General features: G+C 38.9%; 6 protein-coding genes across 10 annotated transcripts; 4 read left to right on the plus strand and 2 right to left on the minus strand.

Moving 5' to 3' along the window:
* Positions 1 to 126: 126 nt before the first annotated feature.
* On the minus strand, positions 127 to 3,235 carry LOC105688126 (alpha/beta hydrolase domain-containing protein 17B). The gene is made up of 3 exons (XM_012404193.4): positions 1,669 to 3,235; positions 1,169 to 1,301; positions 127 to 326 (listed from the first exon to the last, which is right to left on the minus strand). The coding sequence occupies exons 1-3, from the start codon at positions 2,316 to 2,318 to the stop codon at positions 243 to 245; spliced, it is 867 nt and encodes a 288-aa protein (XP_012259616.1). The 5' UTR covers positions 2,319 to 3,235; the 3' UTR covers positions 127 to 242.
* A 137-nt stretch (positions 3,236 to 3,372) lies between these two features.
* On the plus strand, positions 3,373 to 6,313 carry LOC105688125 (hsp90 co-chaperone Cdc37). The gene is made up of 5 exons (XM_012404192.3): positions 3,373 to 4,281; positions 4,408 to 4,541; positions 4,626 to 5,064; positions 5,148 to 5,453; positions 5,540 to 6,313. Exons 1-5 carry the CDS (start codon positions 4,249 to 4,251, stop codon positions 5,774 to 5,776), a joined length of 1,149 nt encoding a protein of 382 aa, XP_012259615.2. The 5' UTR covers positions 3,373 to 4,248; the 3' UTR covers positions 5,777 to 6,313.
* A 116-nt stretch (positions 6,314 to 6,429) lies between these two features.
* LOC105688147 (ER membrane protein complex subunit 6) lies at positions 6,430 to 7,790 on the plus strand. The gene is made up of 5 exons (XM_012404230.3): positions 6,430 to 6,589; positions 6,887 to 7,047; positions 7,112 to 7,204; positions 7,298 to 7,317; positions 7,394 to 7,790. The coding sequence occupies exons 1-5, from the start codon at positions 6,550 to 6,552 to the stop codon at positions 7,422 to 7,424; spliced, it is 345 nt and encodes a 114-aa protein (XP_012259653.1). The 5' UTR covers positions 6,430 to 6,549; the 3' UTR covers positions 7,425 to 7,790.
* A 115-nt stretch (positions 7,791 to 7,905) lies between these two features.
* On the minus strand, positions 7,906 to 12,315 carry LOC105688145 (protein lifeguard 2). Of its 4 annotated transcripts, none has more exons than XM_048658283.1 (6): positions 12,255 to 12,315; positions 10,689 to 10,758; positions 10,129 to 10,302; positions 9,843 to 10,017; positions 9,474 to 9,744; positions 7,906 to 9,351 (listed from the first exon to the last, which is right to left on the minus strand). In XM_048658283.1, the coding sequence occupies exons 2-6, from the start codon at positions 10,738 to 10,740 to the stop codon at positions 8,992 to 8,994; spliced, it is 1,032 nt and encodes a 343-aa protein (XP_048514240.1). In that variant the 5' UTR covers positions 10,741 to 10,758; positions 12,255 to 12,315; the 3' UTR covers positions 7,906 to 8,991. The 4 variants fall into 4 exon arrangements, with proteins under 4 accessions (XP_048514240.1, XP_012259648.2, XP_012259649.2 ...); XM_012404225.2 differs by having other exon boundaries at positions 12,131 to 12,287; XM_012404226.3 differs by lacking the exon at positions 12,255 to 12,315 and adding an exon at positions 11,802 to 11,898.
* Positions 12,316 to 12,424: 109 nt separating this feature from the next.
* LOC105688146 (craniofacial development protein 1) lies at positions 12,425 to 14,098 on the plus strand. The gene is made up of 3 exons (XM_012404229.3): positions 12,425 to 12,701; positions 12,835 to 13,270; positions 13,362 to 14,098. The coding sequence occupies exons 2-3, from the start codon at positions 12,919 to 12,921 to the stop codon at positions 13,868 to 13,870; spliced, it is 861 nt and encodes a 286-aa protein (XP_012259652.2). The 5' UTR covers positions 12,425 to 12,701; positions 12,835 to 12,918; the 3' UTR covers positions 13,871 to 14,098.
* Positions 14,099 to 14,240: 142 nt separating this feature from the next.
* On the plus strand, positions 14,241 to 16,348 carry LOC105688152. Of its 2 annotated transcripts, none has more exons than XM_048658281.1 (7): positions 14,241 to 14,460; positions 14,779 to 14,886; positions 15,018 to 15,480; positions 15,560 to 15,681; positions 15,764 to 15,863; positions 15,978 to 16,013; positions 16,110 to 16,348. In XM_048658281.1, the coding sequence occupies exons 1-7, from the start codon at positions 14,408 to 14,410 to the stop codon at positions 16,305 to 16,307; spliced, it is 1,080 nt and encodes a 359-aa protein (XP_048514238.1). In that variant the 5' UTR covers positions 14,241 to 14,407; the 3' UTR covers positions 16,308 to 16,348. The 2 variants fall into 2 exon arrangements, with proteins under 2 accessions (XP_048514238.1, XP_012259667.2); XM_012404244.2 differs by having other exon boundaries at positions 15,987 to 16,013.
* Positions 16,349 to 16,403: the final 55 nt, after the last annotated feature.

A 16,403-nucleotide genomic window follows, 5' to 3' on the forward strand; every position in this document is an offset into this window, starting at 1 on the left:
TTTTCCTCGTGGTAGTAGAATACCTCGTCATTCGATAACGGCGAAGGATCCTGATCACAGGGAAGAGCAAGGGCAGCCTCCCCTGCGGAGAGCGATTGCTATAGGAGTTTCTCTGTAGGAGATGTGGTAGAGATCGAACTCGTAGTATTTGAGTTGTTAGAAACTGAGTGGCCACCTTGATTCACCACACGAACATGCCCTCCCACTTGCCCCCCCTGACCCTGGGAGAGGCTTAGTCGCCGTCAGTTGACCAACTCCACACTTACAAACTGCTTTAGTCGCTCCAAATACTGATTGTAAAGTTCAACGTCGTTATGGCCTGCTCCCTGAAATTCAAAATTGGAGTAAATACCTTAACATTTAGTAGTTTATCAACAAAAATGATGAGTCAAGACATACTTCATCAGAAATCTGATTACACTGAATTCGTCTGAATAACGAAGAAAGATTTTGCAGAGTGTTGGAGATAAGATAAAAAACTCAAACATTACGCTGCTCCCTGCATACAAACAACTTTTTTAAATAAATAAAAAATGGTATGTTCCAACGGGTATGTTCACTAATTAAAACTACTTGATCGGTAACAAGATTTACTTCGATTTATACATAGAAATTAAAAAAAAAAAATCTCAAAAATTGATTTGCTTATTGTATTTCAAAGTTAAGTATTAACTGCCGACAAAGATTGAGATCAGATAGCTGCATTTACGTTATCGTAACAGAGTTCTTATCAAAATCTTATCCAAAACTGAAACAGCTTTTGCTAATGACTTTCTATTTTTTGCTCCTGTTATAATTATCGTATTTATTCAATCGACAACTTCCTGGAAGTCAGTATTTTCAGTCAAACTGTCGAGCTTTTCACCGTTTATTCGGTATGCTTATGTGTTTGCGAGGTAGAGAGACTTTGCTATAGCTTAAAGAAAATATCTTGTGTCTTTTGGGTAGAGCACATATATGTCATGCTTCTGCATAAAACAAAGTTTTAAACGAGCACCTCTAATTGCAAACACAATATGTTTTAGTAACCTCACATTGCTACAGAGGTTTGTAAGGGTGCAGAATAGCTCATTGAGAACTAGATAATAAGCAGTGAAATTCATTGACAGTAAAACAAATTTTTAGAAAGGCCAAGATCTCTCTATAGTATCAGAATTCTGCCGCTTACCTCGACCCACAAAGGTTCCACAGCTCTCGGGCATCTCTCGTAAATTGCTAGGCCGTGGCTAAAATCTATGACCTCATCTTCGGTACCATGAATCACTAGGACAGGCGACGTTACCTTGGGAACTTTGTCTATACTGCAATAAGAAGATTTTACATAAATTAGGGATTCTCCGCACTCAAAGCCAATTAGAATTTCACATCCAATAGTCAATTGATCTAGTAAATGCTCCACGATTCTCATTCCCCCTCTAGCTCCCATGCTCATTCTGAATGTATCCTTAAAATTAAATTGGCCATCACATATATTAATAGTCCTAATAATATGAAGAAATGCAAGCAACTTTCTCACAACTTTCTCCCTTCTCTCAGCATGTCACAAATTGAAATTTATTTTTATTCCATTTGTTTCACCAGGAACCAATCTCTTTATCAATTCAAAATAAGCCAGTTGAAGAACTAGTTGATAAAAATCTATACATAAAATGAAATTATTTTAGTTACCTAGGAAAGGCATCGAAGAACCAAGTTCTCTTAGTGTTAGGAAAGGCTACACGCATCCCGGACATCAGCGGGGAATGAAGAACAACAGCCCCAACTTCATACCTTGCGGCTAAATCGACAGTAGGCACAGTACCGATGCTCTGACCATACAGGATGATGTTTTCTGGACTGATTCCATACCTAGTTCTGAGGGCATGCCACGCAGCATCTATATCTGCATACAGATTTTTTTCTGATGGTTTTCCGCCAGAAACTCCATAGCCGGAATAATCATAACTAAATATATTGCAGTTTATCCTCGAGCCAAGACCTAAATAAAAGCTTGACATCTGACCGAGGTCGATAGCATTTCCATGAGAAAAAAGTATTGTGAATCTCGCAGTAGCTGAGCACCTTACAAACAAGCAGGCTATTCGGTTCCCTCGTGACGTACGTGCATAGAAACCTTCCACGGATTCTTTTTCTCGTTCGGTGTACTGCCACTCTGCTCTCTCAGATAATGCTATGGTGAATTTCGAGCTCGATGTCTCATCTTCCGTAAAGGAATACGTAGGTTCCGGGGGCAGAAATGCTAGCTTGGCTGCTATCCTTGAAGGACAAGGAGGACAACAGAATAGGCAGCAAAGTTCGCTTAGACTGAGACCGTTCATGGTTAATTCGCCCTTATCGAAGACTGTTTTGATTTATACCTTGCGATTTTACCGAGGTTCTAAGCACAACTATCACCTGGGCACGGAGGGCAAAATAATTTAAAACTGATTAGAACTATTAGATTATAATTGCTATTGCTTAAATTTGTTGTCAGATAATTTCAAAGAGACATTCTGATTAGACCCAGCTGTTATTATTGACTCATCATAGTCGTCATCGTGATGATCTATGTAATGCTGCGACGTCGGGGACAACGACGACAACATTTGTTACCGTGGCGCATACGCGGAGGTGGTACTGGATGCGGGAGCACAAAAGCATGTATGTAGAGTACTGTCAGGATAGAAGACTCCACTATGAAATGACGAATTTGAAATTTTAGGTTTCTGATTAATCACCCATGACGCGGAGCGGAGCAAGAGGAGGGAGGCGAGAACGATTTGCCTTCGCGGCTGCTTCTTCTTCTTTCTTTCGCTTCTTTACGGAACTTTGTTCATCTTATCACATTTCGTGGTTAAATTATTTATTTTTCTACGATTTTTCTATGTGAGGTTTTTGTTGAGGTTTCGTTCGAGTTTCCGTAACGGGAAGCCCTCAGTCTAAGCCTCTGTTTAATTGTGTTTCCACTCGAATTCGAGGGGTTCTTGTTGACGTAAATATAGAAATACAGGGCAGACGAACGCGGTAGCTGCTTTTATAGTTCTTTAAACGAAACTCTTGGTTCACACGGATGCGGTATCTGCTTACCACAAGGAACAACACCACAGTTAATTTTCTTTCAACTCACGCAATCATGCTTCACTTTTAGTTACAAATCGCGATAGACGTCGACACACTTCCGAAGTTCCCTTGTGACAAGTGCAGTGGTGTTGAAAGTAGAGAAATGGTGTAGACGACTCTCCTGATCCCTCTGAAATCGCAGTTTATCAGATGATTACGTTCTTTATAGGCTAACGTCACGCTGTTCGCCAGCAGTCAAAAGATCAGAGGGTGCAACAATCGCAATAATCGAGCATCGAGAAAGTTCTATTCTTCACATGTACGCGACGCTTCACTCGGTGGATAACCACTGAACTTAGACACTCTATACGATATTGGAACGCGCGCAATAGGAGTGGGGGCAGTGAGAAAGAGATAGTTGTGGTTGGGGTATGTCCGCTTGTGTCACACGCATATCTACTTTCTGAACCACAAACATCGGTCGGTAATATGTATCTCAATGAAATTTAGTGATCACAGGAATAGATTGTAGATTTCAATATACTCGTGTACGTATACTCCAAATAGATTTTCGGTAATAATTTACAAGTGGGGTCCACGCTATTTTTAGCCATGAAAAATCGAAAAATTAACATTGTATTATATCGTGTTGTGAAGCAATCTCGTATCGCTTTCTCAGTAAATGTGGCAATCAATTTTTTCGAATTAAACTAGAGTTCAGTTTTACGTGAGTGTTAAACGCCATTTTCTGCTCTGACAGTCAATGTTTTTATGCAAGATAGTCCGTATATATTAGACAAGTGCGTCCGACTCCAACTACAACTATCTCCCTCTCACCGGAGGTCGCTAGACGTAACATAGGCTCGCGCGCGTTTTAGTATGGTCATTGACTGAACGGTATGGTATAGAGTTCGGTGTGGGTAACTGACAAAATAGTTTGATTGGATTTTGCGCAGTTTTTGCGGTTTAACTTTCCATTTCTGATTCCCCAGGACAAAAATAAAAATTTTGCCTAGTTTGCCACTTGTCGCGAATAGTATTCAAACAGTATTCGTATCTCTTTCATGGCACACCCAACATTTGAAGAATAGATTGTCAAATCTCCTAACCATCAAAACCAGAACTCGTGTGACTCTGCACCACTCCACAGAATTTTTTTGTTTAGCATAAGTAGTAAAAGCATCCCGTGGCTACGAATATAGTATAATAATGGTCGATTACAGCAAGTGGAAAAATATCGAGGTAAGGTAGTCCTTATCAATCCAATGCCGCTGATCTTTGGATTGGCATTCTGGTATAATATGTCCAATGTGAATGCTTTTTTTTGCAATCGTCTTGCCAAAATGTGACTTACTCTCTGCTACCCAGATATCAGACGACGAGGATGACACCCATCCGAACATTGATACTCCGTCACTGTTCAGATGGCGGCATCAAGCCAGAATCGAAAGAATGGAAGAGCATAAAAAGGAGCAGGCTAGGCATCAAAGAGAAAAGGAGGAGTAAGACGACTTGTGATAATACAAGTGTATTATTCTCGTTTCCCTAATCGAGAGATACGTACAAAATTGGCAATGGCATTTCAGAATTGCGAGGAAACTAAAAGAAGCCAAGGAGAAGCTTGCCAAAGCTGGTGAGCAAGACTCTGAAGAGGTTGTGGCTGTTCGAAAGTCCTTGGAAGAACTGGAGGTCAAGGAGTCCGAGATGAGGAGCAAGGAAGAGGAATTAAAAAAAAAAGAAAAACTTCAGCCATGGAATGTTGACACCATAGCTCGTCCGGGCTTCACCAAAACTGTGATAAATAAAAAGGAGCCAAGAAAGACTGACGATTCCGATTTGCCAGATGAGGAGAAGGAAAACATTTTCAAGCAGTTTGTCAAGACCAATGAAAAGTTAATAAAAAAATTTGGCATGCTGCAAAAATATGACGATAGTAAGAAATTCCTTCAAGAGCATCTACACTTGGTCTGCGAAAACACGGCCCACTACTTGGTTATCTGGTGCATTGATTTGGAGATGGAGGAGGTTTGTGCAAAAAAATCCACACTCAATTTCCGCTTGAGGATTACATTTAGCCAAATTAATTCATGTTTTCATCATAATTTCAGAAAAGCGATCTTATGGAACATGTAGCCCACCAGTGCATTTGCATGCAGTACATCATAGAGCTCTCTAAGCAGCTTGATGTAGATCCTCGAGGTTGCGTCGGCTCATTCTTCAGTCGTATCCAAGTCGCCGAGGTCGAGTATAAAAAGTCCTTTGATGATGAGCTGTCGTCCTTTAAAGATCGAATTCGGAAACGAGCGGCAGAGAAAATAGCCAAAGCAATTCGAGAGTCTGAGGAAGAAGAGAGAAAAGCTCGACTAGGTCCTGGCGGACTTGATCCTGATGAGGTCTTTCAGGAGCTTCCTCCGGTAGGCGAAGTTTCTCCAACTTGATCTATCTTTTGATTTCTCACGAAGCTAGTACTTTTTTCTGAAATCCAAAATTTATTTTCCAGGCACTCCAGACCTGCTTTGAAAAACGAGACATACCGCTGCTTGAACAGACAATGGCGACAATGGATCCAGATCAGGCTAGATATTACATGAAACGATGCATTGACAGTGGACTTTGGGTACCTGATGCCAGGAGTGCCAAAAATCAGCAAGAGCCAGCAGACGAACTAACGCTTGCAGAAACAGAAACAGAGTCCGAAGCTGATACCGAGGTTAACGAGTCTCCGGACCCCAAATAATATCGAGCGGTCATGCTCACAGAATAATTCTCATGCATTTCTTATATCCCTTCTCCTCTCGTTAGTCACATACCAGACACTTTTATTTTCAGTCGCAGACTTCCCTCTTTAATTTTATATACCGAGACAATTTGTGGAAATTGGCTACTATGTACTCCTGACTACCACTAACTTAACGTATGCGGCGAATGCAGTAGCCAATTTGCACGTATTGTCCTTAAATCTATATAGAGAAGGAGAAAAGAGAGTGAGAGACACAGAAAAACAAAGATTTTCCTGTAGGACCAGACAAGACCTCGGCGATATTTCCCATACTTATCTTGATCCTTTCGTATTTAGACGTAATACGAAGAACATACTACGAACAAGGCACAATCTTCTTGCAATCTCCAGTAATAGGATCCTGAGGCAGTGAACAGTTAATTTGATGAGTTTGTTTGTGCAAAGAGCGAGGGGTAGGCACCATCAATAATGTTACTACAATCATAATGTTCATCAATAAATGTAAAATTATAAATAAAATATCAAATGAGCGGATGTAAATACGTGATGAATTTGTAGGCTTTATGCGAGAAATCGACATTCGGAAGAGACGAACCACTGATATACACACATACATATGTATATATCAGCAGAAATTAGTGCGACGAACGATTTGTGAACGAAGTACCGTACTACGTACACGTGTGATCCTATGACCAACTTCACGCTGTTCACAGCGACTAATCAATTTTTTGGATTGACATATTTGACACTGGGCTATTCAATCAGACATGTCTACTAAAGTTCGAACAAAACAGGAAAAGAGTGGCGGTGAGATAACCTTATAATTAAAATAATTTTTACCCCTTGATTCCAAGTTAGGCAAACAATAAGAGTAGATCTCTTCAGTGAAGGTTTCGTCAGGATTGAGGTTGAGGTTATCTGAATTTTCCTCTATAAGAATTAATATATGCCACGTCCAATAAAAGTTTTGTTCTTGATCATTCACACATTGACAAAAAGTGTCGAATCTTACTTTCTGGAGAGAACGCGATCTAATCAAATATTACACGTACAAAAGTGTACGGAATGAAAACAAAACTGAAATTGCAACGGTTTCCCTTTCAGAGATGATTGCATACAGCGAAGGAGCGGTCAGGAATAACGCAGCAGTTGTAGAATACTGCAGGATATCTATGGCTGCATTATCCGGGAGTACAGCTGGGCTTCTCGGTCTAACAGGTCTTTATGGATTTGGATTTTACATATTCGCTGTTGCTGGATTATGGGTAAGATATACCATAATGGCCAACAGTATTAATTTGATTATCTCCAACTTTCTTACCATCGCAGGCCCTGTTGATGATGAAGACCAGTGGTCAATGGAAGAAGTATTTTATAAGTAGGCAAAGTTTGTTAACAAATGGATTCTTTGGCGGGCTATTTGTATCCTTATCTTTAATTCAGTCCAAATTCAAGTGGCCTTGTATTATGCTGTATCCAATAATTGGCAATTGTTTCCTTAACCAGTTTATTCAGACGTACGTGTTGTTCTGGACGTATCCTTTTCTTTGAAAGATTCTAATTGATATCTACAAACACGACAAAGAATAGTGCCTTAACTCTGTAATTTAGATTCTTATACGGTATGGTGCACGTCTACTGAGAACATCGACTCAATACTGAATCTGCTCAACTTGGGGTGACAAATAATTTATGAAAAATAATCGACATCTTGATTATTCGTGCATGCCGTTGACAGAGAAGCTGTGACTGTTCTTATTGTTCTTGTACTGTATCTCGTATATTCCTTACTAAGTGCATGAAAGATATTTGAAAAGAATCAAAAAACGTTATGGTTTCAAAACTGGAAGACTCTAGATATACAAGTTTTTATTGTTTCCTTAATAAACACATCACTGTTTTATAAAAACCTCCAATATTTTTGAATTCTCGTAATGGCTTTATTTTCGTGTGTTTTGATCTCAAAAACACTGATCTATTGAATAAATAAGGTTACGACTAAAACCAATTAAGATATCTCAATTTTTCCCCTCCAAAATGGCGATAACTCATTTATTTCGATAGATGGGTCAATTTTTCTGTGTACACTGTACGCTCAGGTTGTTCTAACAAATAGATTCATATTTCTGTAACTTCATATTTATTCGGTAACTATGCTAGAACGATACATTTTGATAAATAATTAATCCATGTAACAAATATCCATAAGATTCCGTTGTCTTTGTTTCAAAACTTGCTCAAGTGCTAATCATAACATTGAACCGCTACAGACAGTTACAAATTAGGAAAGTAAATGCCATCAGTGCAAACTTGTAGTCAACATCTACTTATGTATATCATATCATCCAAAATATTCACATTAATGTGTTCACATCACATCAAAGAGCACGACGGAGTTTCAGATTTCCGTTGCAGTTCACCAAGTGAAACGACCGCCAATTGCGTTTAAAACCCTATACAAATGACTAATGGGTTGTACGTTAAACCTAATTTGACTGTGCCGCATGATACGTCACGCTTATTGGTAACCCAGCTTTCGAACATACACAAATTTCGGACAATTATATAGAAAAAATGTATAATCGTATATCAATTCGTATAATTCATGGAATGAGTCGTTGAATTCGTGAAAAACGTGACAAGATAACTATTACTCGGTATTGAAGATTACATAGCTGGTACGTCAGTAACAATCACATATGTTAGTAGCTCGACTTAGGACAAATGTGAGCTTTAGTTCATGTGGGTTTACATCTGTAGCGTGACATTTCTGTTGGAGCTCTTTTTGTTTGAAAACTATTGCGGATAAACAGATGTAAATCCAGCTTTGTAGGTTATAGGAATTAGGAAATTAAAAACTAATAAAGCGATAAGCTGTCCAGCAGAGCAGAGCAGATATTATTTAACTCATACTGCATGGAACAAATTCCTTATTAAGGAACATACATCCAACGTTTGGGAGAAGAAACTCATCCGATTATTATTTTTGTTGGTGCTATCTTTCTGCCTTCTTAAGCAAATTTCAGGTGGTTAGAGTTAACCTTGATCAGAACAGTTGCAAGACGCTGTGATTACATTTGCATTGGCATTATAGGATTATCTATGCACTTGGTTGTGTCAAGTTTTCAATAGTTTGCCACACATTCTGAATTTTTATGTATTACCCAAGAGGCTTACTAAGAAAATTTTCGGTCAATATTGACATGAAATTAGTCGCGCGATGCTCCTATGATCGTTAGAATATAAATGAAAATATTAACGATGTCGAGGTACAAGTTCAGAGCGGCAAATATGTATTCCTCTGGAGAGATGGAATACTTATGCTTACCCCCCATCATCAGCTGTGTATCGTACACAAGATAAACAGAAAAGATTAATGCACCCAATGATGCGTAAACCAGAGTAAGTATCTTGCTATGGATGAAGATTGAGATGATGCCGAAAACGAACAAGATCAAGACTGCTACAAAAAGAATTCCATTCAACATGGTGAAGTCCCACTTTGTTTGGAAAGCAAAGATGGTTAGGCCCAGACAGACGACTGCCGTCATCCCTACAGCCAACAGAACCTGTAATCAAAGGTTTATCGAGATGAAAGTTTCATGACATACCTCAGCCTGTCGTGTCTCACTATCCGATAATTAACTTGTCGAAGACTTAATGGAAATAACAAAACGTTGCAATGACCAACCTCTTGAGAGTCATATCTCGACGCTGCGGTGGCAAGGACCAGTCCCTCAGCCATAGTAAACAGAAAGAGGAATATGTAATTCATGGGAGCCTTGCGCCTTACACTGGTGCAGCAAGCCATGGAAATGAGGAGTACGATCGTGAGGACAAATGCGATCCAGAATATAGCTGGGTGATGGTGAACCCATATTTTCGTCGGTTGGTGATACAGGAACAAAGCTATGATTCCCACCGTAATTAGAAGCTGGACCATCAGTATGGAATAAACTTTCCTTGAATGATAAAATAGACGAACATTAGAAACGAGAAAAACGATTATACAATATCTGTTTAAATTACAATATTCACCACAGTAGATTATTTTACCCACCTAATAAAACCACGCCGTATTGACTGCTCGTTGAAATCAAATCCTTTGATCTCATCTTGCAGTGGGTCTTCAGCAAAATTTGATCCGTACATTCCGGGTTGCTGTGGGGCGTTGAATGGAGTTCCAGAACTGGGTGGCACTTGTCCGTAAGGAGGAACTGTCGGTGGTATGAAACCTATGGTTTTAAAATAATGATATTACGTGATTCTTAACTAAACGAATGAGATAATAAAATTATCAGCCGTGCTCTGCTCAAACAGGTGGTGTGCAGATAACATCAAAATACCTGCTGTATTTCCTCCTGGGTAAGAGGGAGGATACGCTGGATTGTAAGGGGGATCCTGCGGTGGATATCCTTGATTCGGAGGGTATCCTTGATTTGGAGGGTATCCTTGATTTGGAGGGTATCCTTGATTTGGAGGGTATCCTGGATTTTGATTGGGATATCCTGTATTAGGTCCTGGAATAAATGATAGAGTTGGTTAGCGATAATGTGCACTATAACATATCGACAGACTTTGATATCTCACGAGTAAGTAAATGAAGTAGCGACTTAAGTTTTTTTCATATGTTCAAGCCTGACCTAATGGCTTGGATGAGAAGAAATATGTTTTGCATCTCAATATGAATATGAAATTCTCGATGCTACCAATGTATAAATATATATTTTTTCAGCATGATTTGCACCTTTTCAACCAACGAGCTCTTACAAGACAATGTACAGTCACAAGAAAAACCGACACATCAATGATCGATTTTCACAAGCCTCAGCTCATAGTCAGTGCGATGAATGTGAGTGTTGATAATTGTCAATTAGTGCGTGTAAAAAAATATGAAAATATAAACCTTGTTGTCCTGGATAATATCCAGCTCCAGGTGTCTGCTGCCAAGTTGTCATCGTTTCAATTTCTTATAACTGAAAAGGAATTGTTTCACTGAGATCCACTTGCAATTCAATCATGGACACTTATAAATTGAAAGGAATTAACTGTTCGTATTTCAATAGGAAAGCACATTTATATTATTGAGGATTCCATTTCTAATAAGTACCAGTTTATGAATAAATACATAGAAACGATACCAAATTTTTGCAAGTAACTCATTCAACTTAATGCCTTATGCCTAAGCATATTAATGCACCGTTTCAAATGTGGTAGCGCTCTAGTATCTCTGGTGAACTGATTAAACGGATTAATACAACAGTCAAGTTTTTACAGAGGTGCACAAATTACTGTAGCAAGGTCACGTCCCGCAAACTATCAGATACAACACGGCTAAACCTAGGATCTCTGTTGTCCATTCCAAATTTTCCAATAATCAAGTGATGAACATTTGAAAACATACTGCATTACAACAAAAGTACGTAAACGAATCAAGAGGCAATAACTGCAGGGTGGTCGTAAAGAAATTATTCGAAAATTCCCTGATATTTTCCAATATTCCCGGTTTGTGATCATCCCATTTATATCAGTGGACCATCCTGATATGGTAACAGATACAACATCACAAACTAAACATGCAATTCTGACTTTTCACTTGCATTTAATGCTATATTGCCTTATGCTATAAGCAATAGTCATGTTATGTACCAAAACAAATTTCATTGACCAATAATAACATCACACCTAACGAATCAACTCAGAATTGTGATTAGTGAAACTACACGTGAAAGTGACCTTTCAATTTCGACTATTCCTATACAAGTTAATTACGTTTGTCATATGGACTTCGATGTTATACTGTATCTGTAACAGTATGCTATCTTATCACTCTATAGTTACTCCAGTATGTAATGACTCATTTAATACAATCCTCGATATGATATAAACTACAATACTCTTCATTATATTTCACTTTCAATGATACAGCAATACAGTTTTACTTTTGGTGGGTCTAGAAAATAATACGGCATGTTGACGCCGGTGATGCGTCATCTTAGAAAATTCTGCAAACATTTACCTCATCACCTACAAGGAGTTGAGGCGTTCGTGGGTGGAAACGCTGGTATTAGGTGTTTCCACAGACTAGTGGCTACAAGAGGATTTTAACTACCGCGAGCGTAAAACAACTTCCTCTGAAACTCACAATCTGAGGGCTGAGTGTGGTGGCGGCTGGTAATTAGGGTATGTATACCATTGAGTGACTATAATGTCTATACGTTCGCCTCACGCAACTGACGAACGATATAGCTTGTCTATTTGGTTCAGGCGAACGTCACAGGTTCAACCACTAGCAACTCGAATCAATAAACATTTATACACTAACAATAGTGTGGGGACGTAACTCACCGATTTGATTGCTTTTTTGCAGATTAGATCCGTATTCTACGTAGAGAAACCCGCTTATAACGAACTTTGAAACACGTTGTACTTTAAGGCGTAACGACGTACTCAATTACATATGGCAACTTACTCGAACGAATACTGTCAACGAATGTACAACGCAGCTTTTCTGCATGGAGGATTATCTCACCGGAGCTTGCATGGATCATGCGCGATGAGTGCGCCATCCGAACAACGAACGGATCACAGCAGGAACGAGAATTAACTAGAAACCACACTCAACGCCAACAAAGCTGGAAACTTCCAAAATCATGAACTACTGGAACAGCGGTTCATCATTCTTGATCAGAGTTCTTGATTGTCAGATGAAGCCGAAAGTTCTGATATCTGAAGATAGCCAATAAGAAAAAAGGCGAGGAAGCCGAAGGTAAAGAACTCAATTTCAATCAGATCACCGATGTTCACAATACAACTACGCCTGAATAAGGATTGACTTGCTCCAACGATAAACATCAAGTCTACCAACGAGTTATTCTATCATCTGTTGTCAGAACAATTCAGTCATCGTTCACCCCAGGTAAAGCGCTCTGAGTATATCGGTAAATAGTATTTCTAAGGGCTCTTCTTAGAGTCAGCAACTTTGTATTTGTTTAAGAACTTTTGCACACTGGATCTTTAACAGCACAACCAAAATTTTGAAATTTTTGCAGACAAAGGGCTTTTTCAAAGAACTATCATTTTGTGAAACTTAACGTTTTGTATCCAGTCTATTCAAAACCCACATACACACTAAAATGTCTAAAGAGTACGACCTGCCATCTGATTCTGATGACGACGATGAGGATTACGTTCCTAAAGGAGTCGATAGTGAGGCAGGATCGGAGGTGGAATCAGAAGGAGAGATGGAAAGCAGCCCGGAAGATGAAAATGATGAGAATTTGAAAAACTCTGAGAGAGGCAGAGGATTAGGACGAAAAAGGGGATGTAAAAGAACTAGTAAAACGAATAAACGACAAAAACTTGAGACGGTACGGGATGAAATCTCTAGGGAGGACAGCAAAGAGATGGAAGATAAAAAGCATCTCACTGAAGAAGAGGAAAAAAAGAGGGCTGATTCGCTGTGGGCTGATTTCATGAAGGATACCTGTAAGTATTGGTATCAACTAAACTATTGAGATACCAAAACATTTTTGAATATTTTTTCGGAAATTCTATATCACCCTGTTGACTGTTATAGCTACAGTATCAAGTCCAAAATCTACGAATTCTATAAATTCGACCCACATTGTAAAAAAGAACTCTTCACCTGTGACAAAACCTGCTAGCACAGAAAAGGTAAAGATTACAAAACTCTTTGAATTTGCCGGAGAAGAAATCAGAGTAGAGAAAGAGGTACCTGTGGATTGTGCAGAGGCAAGATTGAATCTACCTTCGACAGATTCAAGATCTAATGCTACTCCGTCATCTAAAGGTGGTGGGAATGAAAGAGGTTTCCGAAAAGGTGGTCTGGGCGGAATTGCGTCAGTTCTAGGACAGCTTGGAAAAAAGACAAAAATTAGTACTTTGGAAAAGTCGAAGCTTGATTGGGATTCATATAAGAGAGAAGAGAATATAGGGGAGGAAATAAGTACCCACAATAAAGGAAAGGACGGATACTTGGAGAAACAAGATTTTCTGCAAAGAGCGGATCTCCGACAATTTGAAATTGAGAAGCAATTGCGGAGTACCAGACGCAGTACGCGATGAATTTTGACTAAATTTTCAGACCGTGCGTCGAATTTCCTCTTCTTATTGCAAGCCAGCTTTAGGATAAAGTTAAAGATAAAGGTTTTGAAGAATACCTTCATGAATGTACATGCTGAATATAAATGAAATCGATTAATAGTTAGCATAGTTATGATCATACTCCGTTTGTTACGGAAAAAGTGTCGTACATGTCTGAGGATCCGATTAAACAAAATGAACATCACCTAATGGATTTCGTCGTCATTCTTCCCTACCAACTGGACAAATGAGACGTGTGCTTGAAAAAATTGAACAACGTACGTTTTTGGAATTGGGGAGACAAGGTTATTTTCTAGTTGTAAGGAGCAGAGTAATTAAAGCGGGGTAATGATTTGATGGCAAATTATGACTGCTTCAAAAAGTCATCTTAGCTTTGCTAATATTCAGACGGTTATCTGCAATGTTCTGAATTAAAATGTACAGAAGTTTCAAAATTCCAAGTATATTGCCATGCCTGAATCTGTGTCAATATCGGTTACCTGTGGTAAATAGCCAAATATGCCAAAAAAATACTCTGATCAAAATTTCGCATCGCTTAAAAAGCCAACGCCGTGAGTATTATCCGAACTTTACGCATTTTAATGAAGACAAAATAAATTCTGAGATAAGTTCGTTTCACAAAGTATAACAAGTTCAACAATGAGAAAAAATTACTGTCATTCCGTCAAATTAAACCCAGGAGATCCCCTGGAAATTAATAAGTGTTCTTTTTTGCCACCGAAGAGGGCACCTACAATTTATTGCCCAAAGTTCACAGACGTTGATCAATGCCACAGGATTTGCCTTTTGACAAAACCCAAGAAGTATTTGATTGATGATAAGGAGTCATTAATCGTAGTAAATAAGATAGACTGATAATTATTTCACAGGAAAGAGATTGACCCGCTGTATCATTATGCAGAGGATTCCAAGACTGTGTGCCCGTCGTGCAAAAAATGCTGTCGGATTGAAAAGAAGCGTTTACAGAAAGATATTTGGTAAGCTTTATCATTTGAACGATGGTCCGTCTATTAATATAAAAATTATTCCGATGATCACAATGCCTTTCAAGCTTGTGAACAAGGGATACCGAAATTATCATACAACGCGTCTGGTCTTGGTTCTCAAGCTACTGTCGCGTGTCTGAATCGAAAAAGGCGGTGACATCGAGGAGAGCACGTGACAAACCAATAAAAAATACTAGGCCCAAGAATCTTCCGAAACAAATAACAACTTCTACATACATTCCGTCGGGGAGTAAATCATCTTGTAAAGAATTAGAAACGCGACAAATCTGCGACAATCAAGATCAGCAAGTAGTTTTCAGATCTTGCGATTGCCACGAAATCAGAAAACCGAAATCTGAGAAGCATTCGTGTTGTTCAAAACTATTGTGCTGCTCGTGCTTCACTCACGTTCGGAAACAAAGAAAAAGCAAGGTCTGCACAGCACCCTGCAAACAATATTTTTGCCCGTACAACACGGCAAGATCTAATTGCAATGAGCCAGCTGTACCATGTGTAAAATGTACGCAGAATTGTAAAGTCGCTGCTCATATCGAGGGTACCAGAAGACCCGAGAAGAAGCAAAGGGTATATATTTCGATCGGTACTCATGGATCATTCTGCGTCAGTCGTATACATGTATATAAAAAGTTATGGCTATTCATAGAAAATACGTGCAAAGACAGCAACTACTGTAGCAGCAGAGCTAACAACCACCACGTGTTCAAATAGCGCTTCCGAATCTTTTCCGGACAATTCGACGACAGGAGACAAAAACCAGAAGATAAAGTACGTTGCAAGTTGCTGACAGTAACAAATGATACTCAATTTTCACCGGAAATATTATGACTCGTAATCATTAATCACACAGGTGGTCTGAGTTTACAAAGGGCAAGCCTCCTCATAATCAGAAGCGTGAGACGAGCAGGGTTCCCCCGATACCATCGAGGCTTAAAAATCACTCAAGTAACGTAAGTTGCAGAGTAATCACAAATTATAGTAATGTACAGTAGAAGTGGTAATTATTCACAAGACGATGAATTTATGGCAATGCAAAAATGAAGTTAGTTGTAAATAAATCATAGTATTTTCAGGTACCCGAGACAGAAGCGGATGGCAAGGTATCTCAAATTGGCGATTTATATATTTATTTCAATTTTTCTGTGACATCTTAATATTATAATTAATTATTACTATCTTTATTGGTTCTCCCATAGATCGTGCCATGTATAAAGAACCCAAAGAAAGTATCCAGTCAAGCATTGTGTAAAAAATTGACATTTGTGAGTTGTACAGATCTGCATGATTACAAAGTAGAGACCATGGTAGAAAAAAAAAGGACTGTAATGGGTATTGTTTTTGATGTCATATTTTGGCCCTATGTCTTTTGGCCTCGTGGAGACCTTTGTAGATAACCTTGTTCGAAATAATTGAATAAAACCCTAATTGAAGCAAACAGTTTTTTTTTTTGTACTGTTCAGATAAGGTGTTGAAACTAGTCACTGTAGTGA

The sequence above is a fragment of the Athalia rosae genome, chromosome 7 (genome assembly GCF_917208135.1).
Source record: "Athalia rosae chromosome 7, iyAthRosa1.1, whole genome shotgun sequence".
Taxonomy (NCBI): Eukaryota; Metazoa; Arthropoda; class Insecta; order Hymenoptera; family Athaliidae; genus Athalia; species Athalia rosae.